Source organism: Aedes aegypti, chromosome 2 (assembly GCF_002204515.2).
Source record: "Aedes aegypti strain LVP_AGWG chromosome 2, AaegL5.0 Primary Assembly, whole genome shotgun sequence".
NCBI classification, from domain to species: Eukaryota; Metazoa; Arthropoda; class Insecta; order Diptera; family Culicidae; genus Aedes; species Aedes aegypti.
Window position 1 is genome coordinate 213,988,944 of NC_035108.1, and position 10,793 is coordinate 213,999,736.

The 10,793-nt window shown below is 36.5% G+C and overlaps 1 protein-coding gene across 1 annotated transcript; it reads left to right on the forward strand.

Moving 5' to 3' along the window:
• The first annotated feature begins 400 nt into the window (after positions 1-400).
• Positions 401-10,059, forward strand: LOC5574471 (esterase B1). Its single transcript, XM_001655075.3, has 5 exons — positions 401-1,125; positions 1,187-1,314; positions 8,828-8,964; positions 9,033-9,624; positions 9,686-10,059. Exons 1-5 carry the CDS (start codon positions 547-549, stop codon positions 9,972-9,974), a joined length of 1,725 nt encoding a protein of 574 aa, XP_001655125.2. The 5' UTR covers positions 401-546; the 3' UTR covers positions 9,975-10,059.
• The last annotated feature ends 734 nt before the right edge of the window (positions 10,060-10,793 follow it).

Here is a 10,793-nt window from a genome sequence, read left to right on the forward strand (position 1 = left end):
CTCAGAATTTGATCTAGTATCGAAATCAAAATTAACCATATTTTTTTGCAAATGATCGCGATTTTTAGGTGTATTTCCAATAACAACTATATTCTGCAGCGCTAGGAAGGTAATTTTAAATCATAGTTCATTCTGAAAAAATACACTTATGATCCATTACTGTGGAGTGACTTTATACCTATCTCAATGGCAAGATTATAAAACCGTACAGTACAAAACCCATTGTGCTAAAAAATCAGCCTTAATCCGAGCAAAACTGTTCATTAAACCAGTCTAGAGCTCAAATACAAGTTTTAGTCGGTGGTCACAAATCGTGAAACACAACGAGTTGGAATCCACCCTATAGCTGTATCGTTGCACTTCTGTGATGAGCAACTTCCACCGAACACAAACACCCCCTTCCACGCCAAACTAGTGCTATTATGTTGGGGGTTCAGTTGTGTCCCTGCCTTCGTAAGCCTCGGTCGAAAGAAATCGCGCGTGCGTCGAATTAGTTTTAATTGGCAATTCCTGCGCTGTACCGATGTCAAGGTCGTTTGGATCAAAATGTTTGAACTCGTATCGACGGTTTTGAAAATTGCCTTTGGATTGATCGTTTATCTGATCAAGGGAAAGTGTCTTAAGCTGTGGCCACAACCGAATCGTCCCGTCGTATCGGTTCGTCAAGGCAAACTCTGTGGAATAACAGCAAAGCTACCGAATGGATCGAGTTATCACTACTTCAAGGGTGTGCCCTATGCCAAGCCACCCGTGGGAGAATTGCGCTTCAGGCCTCCGGTTCCGCTTGAGAAGTTCGACACACCGGTGCTTGAGTGTGTCATGGAACGAAGTGATTGCATACAACGTGATCTGTTCACCAACCGAGTGGTGGGATCTGAGAAAGGGCTCTACTTGAATGTCTTCACACCGGAAATCAGTGTTGATGCAGAGAAAAAGTTTCCGGTCATGATCTATATTCATGGAGGTGGATTTTTAGCAGGATCCGGTAGCAGCTTCTTCTATAATCCGATTTATTTTGTGCAAGAGGGCGTGGTCGTTGTGACATTGAACTATCGTTTGGGACCCCTTGGATTTCTTAGTTTCCCCAGTGTGGGAATATCAGGCAATGCTGGATTGAAGGATCAAGTAGGAAAACAAATCCTTATAACAAGTAGTCAATTATCATTCAACATGTGAATTCTTTCAGTTATTGGTATTCAAGTGGGTAAAGGAGAACATTACTCAATTTGGAGGAGATCCCAACAATGTCACAGTGTTTGGCGAAAGTGCAGGCAGCATATCGACTTATCTGCACTATCTTTCAAAGAATTCTAGGTATGTATGAATTATGTCGTTTTCATTTGTTTATAATGACTAGATGTTCGGATAATTAGATATTAAATAATGTTTTATTTATATAGGGGTACCAGTATTTGCTACCAGGGATAGGGTGCGACTCAAAACTCTTTCGGTGCAGCACGCGCTGCCGGGAGACAGCACGTTCAATTTGAAAGAGACGTGCTAGTGCAATATGGATTGTGTTGCACCCATTCTTTTTTGTGTGCTAAAACTCCCATGTGCCGTTGCTGAGAATCTCTCTGAGCATTAGGCAAGGCTCTCTCAAATAACATCACTTTGCTTTGATGACGGAGTACGGATGGACGCCACTCTCAAACGAACCACTCAAACGTTTGTTTACTTTATAAATCATACATGATTTCGCCTCACACATAAGGTAGATGTACCAATAGTGGAGGTACTAAGCATTATTGATTTTCATTTGACCGCTTAAATTCAAGAAGCGCAATTAAAGAACATTTTAATGTTGTATTTGTTGTCAGTGAAAAATTGAAAAATAGTACCTCCACTATTGATAAACTATTCCTTTAGTTGCGGTATATTTTTAATTTGCGTTCCTATAGTTGCGGTATCCGTTGTTTTCTTATGGGATCCTCCACTATAGGAACAATTTTCCGCAACTATTGGTACTAGTAAGAAAAGTTTCAGCAATTTTAGTGATATTTCATCAACTTTCAAGTAATTTGAACGCTGTTTTCAACTATTTCGAGTATCAACAAGCCAATACGTCGATTAGCAGTATCGATTCTGTGGTTAATGCAAAAATATGGTGAAAATGGCGTTATCAAAACTATAGGAACACCCACAACTAATGGATTACTTGCCCTACTTCGATAATTTCGACGACTTCGGAATACTTTTCGTGTTGACCAGGAATTTTGACAATTTCCTGCAAAAAACGATTGCTTCGATAAGATTCAATATATCTGACAAAATTTTCGCATGATCGTTGTGTTTATTTTCGTTTTTGTTTTTAGGAACTGGGTCGGTGATCAACACATAAACAAACCAACTTCAAGCAAATTGTAGTTCGGTCGTCCCTGAATCGGGTTGGGGTTGAAACTGTGATACAGAACGGGTTGCGCCAGTTTCAACCTAGGTTCAAAAACGAGTTAGACATATGTTATTGCAGTGTGCGTTTGAAACGCAATGGAAATTTTAAATATCAAATAAGGGAAGACCAAACGCGGTAAGATTGTTTACAAGGAAGGTGAAGTCGAGAATTGCTTTTCCACGGAAGTGTCAAGAGTTTTGTCGGTTTTTTTTGACACCCCCCTCTCCCGAGAGAAGATTTGTTGTATGACGTTTATGTTGTATAATAATTTCCGAACATTTCAATTGAAATTTGTGACTAAACCCTAAAATGATTTTGAAGTGTAGAGCAAGCAAAAATGATTCCACACCGCCGTTAGTCACATTTGTTCTCGATTATGTTTTCAATGGAAAGCACCAAACGAAGCACATTGTGCTTTACTCCAAGAGTTTAAAAGAGTAGAGCTGGAGCTATCTTTTGTCTCTCACACAGTTGCGGCAATACTCGCACCTTCTTTTGTGTCACTCAACAAAAACAGGAGATGTACGCACAAGTCGGGTGCAGCACATGCATATTTTGCACCGCTCCGAGTTTTCTGCCATTCTCTGGTACCAGTATTTGCTACTCTAGGGAAAAACTTTTTTTAAAATCTATCAAAAGACTTTTGAATACTATCGACACATTAAACGGAAGCTTTAAACACATATTTAGTAAGATAAATACTACAACTGAATTGAAACTATGTTATTTAAAAATTAAGTTGTCGGAAACTGGATCGCCTGCACCGGAATCCGCATTTTTTTTTAATTTATTTATTGAATTAGCCACTTACATTAATTTCTTATGAAGGGTGATGAAATAAGGATACCATGGCAAAATAAAGAGCAAGAGCGTAAACAAAGTGGGGCAAAAGTTCGAATGGAGCAAGAATTTCTTTTTGAGATTTCTAGCTCAATTCAAAACCAAACTAATAAATGTCATGGTGGTTCGAATGCTATTCAAGTTATAGTCTTTCACTCCATATATTGAGATTTGAAAAAAACTTATGCCTATTTGTTGGTTTTAGACGAGAAAATTGTAACTTTTAGTAAAATTTTCATTGCATGAAACCAAATAAAGATAAAATCTTATTGGTCTTTTTATGTAAGGGCGATTTTAGGCCTATCATATGGATGATTGGAGATGTATTAGTTTTGGAAACCATTTAAGGCTCATAGTGGGGCAAAAGTTTGATCCATTATATATATACGCGGAAAAATTAAGAAAATCCACATATTATCTTCCATACTTTCCTGATCGTGCGAATAAATAAATATAAAACCACATTTTCATTTAACCTTTCAGTCGTCGCGCAGTTTGCCACCGTCAGGACCAACACGCTGCTGTTGTGAACGAAAAGCGAGGTTTTTTCAACAGTGTTGTACAAAATACAACAGCGCGACGACTGAAGTGTTAATTTTGCGGAAAACTGATATTTTTAAGGTATATTACAGTTAATACTGTTTTGGGCAATTTTTTAATAAAATATTTGTTTGTATTTTTCTGCAAACATAATTTCATGACTGCCCAAGTAACAATTCCACAGCAATTTGGCATTCGTGTGGATTTATCAATGTTTTATGACAATTACGTGAATGCTATAATAGCTAGAGGCTACATTCAACGTTGCTAGAAGATGATATTTTGTAAGTCAGCTCTTAGTTGTTTTCAAAACCTTTTAGAGACAAACTATAAAGTTAAAATTTTGTGGCTTCAAACCCAGCTTTATTGCAACATACAATACCTCATTTTCAGAAATCAATACAAATTAAACCCCAATTGACATGGACATCGACATGCATTCTTCATGAGAATAAACATCTACGGTATGCTCATATCTCAGTGGAAGTAATCGACAAATGTGAGACAAAATCATTATTTGGTTGTTTACATACTAGAGGCAAACTCAATGATGCAGATGAATTTACCTCTGGTATGGAAACCAACCGAATTTACCAACGTAAGCAGTTAAGGTGAAGATGAATCGAAGCCAAACCTCAAATTTTCAAGAGCACGGATCTGGAGAACCGTACACCCGTTTGAGCTGAAACCTTAATCGATTGGTCACCACCAGCGAGTGACCAATCGATTAGGTTTTCAGCTCAAACGGATGTTTGGTTCTCCAGATTCGTGCTCTTGAAAATTTGAGGTTTGGCTTCGATTTATCTTCACCTTAAATCGTGCTGAGCTTTTTTAATTGCTTAAAATGGTTGAGTTTCTCACTAAATTTCGACTACTTACCACGAGAAAGCGCAAAATAGGTGCAAGAAAAGTTTGGTTGCCAAAGCCGTGTCTCCCGGCGCCGGACGATTTTACAGCAGGAGATTCTTATTTGACACTTTCCCACATGCGCATCAGTTTGTTTTGATTTGATTTTGACGACAAGTCAGTAAAAAACATCAACTACTGAATAGTCGGTAATTCTTTTTACTGACTTTTCGGCCTGTTCGGTAATGTTGCAAAATTGCATCTGACAGCTACCGTAGTTCAGTGAAAAGTAAAAAATATTACTGAACGTCAGAAGTTTTCAATCATTTTTTATGATTTACAATTCGTACCCAGTATAAAAAATTACCGAACAAAGCAAACCGTGATTGAGTGTGTTAATAACTGGAAATATACCACTTTCAGATGGAGCCCATTCAATTTTATTTCTTTTTCATCACATTTCACAGTAAATATCCTTCGGCACTAAAGATTTGAACACTATAGCAAAATAAATCACTTCCAATATTTAACAAGCACTACAAAATGAATTATCACAGACGTGATTTCAATCTTATTTTGTTTTGTTTACGTTGGAGTAAATCCGGCAAGATCGCAGTAACCATAATATCATTTCCAAAATGATGCAACATTCATCTAGAACAGGTGGCTTCAAAATAGCTACCATAAATGCTATTTTGCTTTATTCGTGTGACATATTTATACACTTCATAGCCTCTTTCAGAGTGGTCCAACTAGTCACGTTCCAATCTACAAGAAGTTTTGGGGGATGCGATGAAGGCAATAGTGCCTTGATCGTGGTTTTATGAGCGTTTATTTATAGCACCCTGGAAGTAATTCGTAGAACTAAAATTGTTACTTGGGTGGTGTAAGGTATGCCTGTCATAAAATTGTCGATATTTTGTGTTTCGGCTCGGATGGCCTGTTAACTATTGCCCCAAACTAGATTCGAACTCTTGTCCCAGCATCGTGTGAATTTTTAAATTGATATGACTAAAAATGGGTAAATATTTTGATACTAATTTGTTCTGCAAAATTGTAGCAAATATGTTAAAGGTTCACTGTATGGTATTTATTTCTTTTCAACTGCTATTGTTTTTTTCTGGATATATTGGCTATTTCACTCAGGTCGAAATTTTGCTCCATCTTACTCTAAGAAAAAATAGTTTTTCAATTATATTCTCAGGATATTTTGAGGTTTCTACGATTATGTGTTATTTTAAAAAATAATTCAATGATCATTGAGCGATGATTGAGTATGCGCATAAGTGTCCTGAAACAGTTTATAAATTGGGGTGACGAATACCGGTATAAATGTCCTATTTTGTATTCGTACGTGTTACAAAAAGACTAGTTGTGGGCTTCGTGGCCGTGCGGTTAGTGTCGTCAGGCAATGAGCGTATCGTGTCTTGGGGTGTGGGTTCGATTCCCGCTGCAGCCATTGAAACTTTTCGTGAGGAATGTTTCTCGGCTGTACCATTGGAGCATGCTTGTCCGTTGTCTAGTGTTAAGTTACAGTCTGTGCAGCTAAATGGCTGAAGACGGTGTCCGTGTCTTTATAACCTGACCGTAAAACGGTCACAAAGACAGTAATGAAAAAGGTCAACATTGTAGAGATATAATTTTTCGTCCTTACGAGTAATTTTTTTCCGGTAAATTGCATTCCGGGTAATGGTTTTCCGGGTAATGTCAGAGAACCGATTTCAATCATTATGGATGACACTACCAAAGAATCGTGTCTCATATGAGTTCTGCAAACGATATCAGCAAGAAAAATGTGCTTATGGTAAAAATGCCATTAACAAAAACGATTCCGTTGTCAAAACTTTCATCAGTATGTTCAATTAGGCAACCTTAACATGTACTATTAAAAATGTAGGATTCCCTTAAGAAATAGTCTACTATTAGGAGTATTCCACGGTTTATGATGACTTTTATTTTGAAATATCTCAGGGTAAATGGCTTGTAAGAGTTTGGCCTTCGAAATTGGCTGCAGAGAGCATGATTTTAGTAAGTGACAACATTTTCAATATAAGCGAACGTTATTTACATGGGTGATCAATGTTACCCCATATCAACTAAATAAAAAAATCACCTAAAATATTTTCTTAACCATGCTTAAATCTTTCAACAAACAAAACTCAGTATATAGTACGATTAATGGTTGCCAGTACTTGTTTTAAGAATACAAAATATGCAACATTTGCACTTTCAAATATTTTTTTAGAACTATAAAAAAACTTATCAATGTTACCTCGGATTACATCACTTGCTGAATAAAGAATTCTTAAAAGTACTGCGCAAATCTGAATATGTTTTTGGTTTCTTATTCCTTTATTAGTATAATTTCAATTTTGACATTCAATTTCTATATCTAAGATTCTTTGTTCCGCAATATTAATATGCTCATATGGTAAAACCAATTTGAGCTATAACGGACAACTCTTCATAACACAACACTGTTAATGTGTCTAGAAGAGCAAGACCAGTTGAATAGCATCCTGATTTGTTGAAACAAATCAAATTTGCTGATTCGTCGAGGTGAAACATCATTTAAAAAAAAAAAACTTTCTTACAAAAATTTACTGGTAGAGCAAATCAATCGATAGGCACAAGCTTTGGCCGGATTTTTGTACTGTTTTTGAATAAACTATTTTGATGAGGATGTTAATATTCCATAGTTGCCAGGGGCTTTCATATTTTTGAAATTCTAATAATAGTTCTCTCATCATCCAAATCAGTTCCCCAAGAATAGTCGAAAACGTTATCTTGATTATGAATTCTTTCGAAATCTCGTCGAAATCTGGTCTAATTTTCAGTTGGATTTGTGATTACTAAATTAAAATTGTGTGCGCTCTTAAACTACATAGCAGGTTTTTGAGCTTCTTCGGAAGTGTTTAATAGTATTTTAATTGTATTGACTTTTGGGCCAATTTTGTTTGAGGGACTCTTTTTAAGTTTTGGCAAATTGCTTTGAATAGTTAAACCGTTATTGCTTTTGAGCTGGTGATTAAAAAAATTACCTAAAAAATATGTTAAAGTTCAAGTTACATCTGATGTGCTGTGAAAATATAATTTAGATCGGTCCGCAAATAACGCAGCTCAAACTCTCTAGAGTTGACCATTTCGTATGAAGAATCGAAAATTTTTCAAATGTTTTGTCCAATGCTGTATGGTGAGCTTAATACTTAGCATGTTATTCTCAATTCCTTGGGGAGTTTCAGTCGCAATTTTAAATATAAGGAGGAGAAAGATTTTTAAACAATTCTTGGTAAGATCTTGACGGATTTCTCGGTAAATTTTGATTTTTATTTTGTGGAAAACTATTCACATGAATATTCGGAATAGCTTTAACGATTGTTAACGTTTGTATTAAATGCTTGACAAAAACATATTTTTCATGAACATTTGTTGGAGATAAACCTGCCGTGGGCTGAAAATCTTCCTTATAAAGATAATAATAATAATAAATATTTGACAATATTTTGCCAAGCATTACTAATTGGAAGTTCAATTAAATATCTCTGAAAATCAAGTATGACTAAATGAATATAGAAACAGATATGTTTCATAAATTAACAATTTGATTGTAAGCAATTGGTTAATAGTAATTTACTCGGGTCCGGGGAATACCAATAGGATTTCAAAGGAGGCCGCAATCGCAAGGAGCTTAGGGACTAATGGTTTAAATATTGATTATACCACTAAGGTTGAACTTATGCCTCACCTTCAGAAGGCCGGCTCCAAAGGCACGTTCCCCACCAGTTGAGAGATTTGTGCCATTTATGCCTCACCTTACTCTACAGCCAGCTCTTAAATAATTTATAGTGGATTGAGAATCGCTCCATGAGGAATAAGAAATATAACAGGGACATGATCAGAATCACAGTCAGCAAAGGTAATCAGATGGCTACAAAGCTGACTAGAGTCGGTTAAGACCAAATCAGGATATTGAATTGAAAAATATCTTAAAGAGCACTCATTATAATGATATTTTTAAAATTATCTAATTTTCTATTGGGAGAATGTGTCCATTCCGGAGAAACACTGTTTCTTCCATTTTTTCCTCAATTATGTCAAATGTGTCTTTGATGATACTCAACATAATAATAGTGTAATTATGCAAAAAACATAAAGAAACATGTACCTACATTGAATAATAATAACATTACTTTTTTTTGTCTATTTCAGTAAATACTTCAACCGAGTAATATGCCAAAGTGGAATTCCTAGTACTGAAACCTTTTTCCAAACCAGGGGTGATGAGAAAGCTCGAAGCTTAGCAAAAATTCTTGGTTACAACGGTTGCAAAGATGAAGAGGTTTTCGGTAAGATCAAAAGAGATATTATAATACAAATTGTCGTTGTGATATTTACCTATTACTCCAATATTTAGAAACTTTACTCAAAGCGCCAGCCGAAGAACTCATCAAGTATCAGCACAAAGTCTTAACGAGTGAGGAGAAACGTTTGGGTGTTCATTTCGCCTTCATGCCAGTGATCGAAGACTTCGAAACTGAAGACAGCATAATCACAGAAACACCGGAGGAAATCATAAAATCAGCACCAAACCTGGAAAAACCTATTATCGAAGGTTGCAACAGTGGAGAAGGAATCTTATCATTGTTTTTAATGCATCGAAGAGTCCACCTGGGCAACATAGATCCAGCACGTTTTGTTCCAATTTTTTTGAAAACTTCAAAAGATCTTGACCGAGCAGAGTTGGGGAAACAAATAAGGAAGTTTTATTTCGAAGATAAACCAGTAAATGAGTCAACTAACGATGAGCTGTGTGACGTTATGGCCGACAATTATTTTATTACAAACTCCGTCATCAATAGTGAATGGCTGGCCAAGTATCAACCCAACGTGCGTCATTATCATTACCGATTCACATTTGATGGTCGGTTCAGTCTTACGAAAAAACTGTTCAATCAAGCACACCTGAAAGGAGCGTGCCATGGGGATGACGTTTTTTACATGTTCAGGTGAGAAATAAGATATATAGTTGTATTTCTAAGCTATTCTACAAAAATCATCTACTTTCAGTCCTACATATCTACCAAACTTACCGGAAGGAAGCGCAGAGTGTTGCATTCGGAGAACATTTATCAAGTACTGGACAAATTTTGCAAAGTACGGAGAACCGTCACCGGATCATGATAAGGATTTGCAAATCAAGTGGAAACCAGTACCAAAAATTAACAACAATTTATCTGAATTCAAATTAGAATGCCTAGAAATTGATGCAACTTCTAAAATGATTGAAAACCCATTTCCAGAGCGAATTGAATTCTGGCGAAATATGTTGAACACTCATCGGAGCGGATTTCTGTGATATAGCGGGTCGAATAATCGAATAGCGTTTTAAATAATTAATTTATGAACAATATACCTCATTAGTAATACTAAAAGAATACTAAGATGGATTTACTCAACTTATTGATTCAAAAACTTCGAAGGCCAAAGATTTTATATTCATCATTAGGCATTTATTGATCTAATTCATCTCAACCCATATCCGCCCAACGTCCTAAAATAGGACAGAAGCCCCGAACGCCCACACACTTAATCACGATTTGCTTGTTCGGTAATTTTTTATACTGGGTACGAATTGTAAATCATAAAAAATACCGAACTTTCAGCTTTTTGATTGAAAACTTCTGAGGTTCAGTAATAATTTTTACTTGTTTTTAATTATGAATCGTGTTTTACGGCTAACCAGCCGAGTGGAAGTTTAACAACTACCGAAAAGCTAAACATTACATATAATTTGCAATTGGATTAGATGGACAAATTGATGTGAAGATTTGCGAAAAAGTTACACGTCTTCTCAGTGAGAATCGAACCCGCGACTCCCCGATCTCTAGTTGGGGCGCGTTACCACTACGCCATGAGAGGACTCATGAAGGCAGAAGTTAACCTGAATTCGATTTCAGCTCAATAATCACGTGGTCCTTTTTCGCAGCTGTCAGACCCAATTTTCCAGCAGGTGGCCGATCGACAACGTACCAGATCTTTACTGTACGGCAAATCGTCCAAAAATGTCGTGAATGCCAGGTCCCAAAGCATCACTTTTTCATCGATTTCAAGGTGGCATACGATTGTATCAGCCGCGTAGAGCTATGCAAAATCATGGACGGGAACAGCTTTCCCG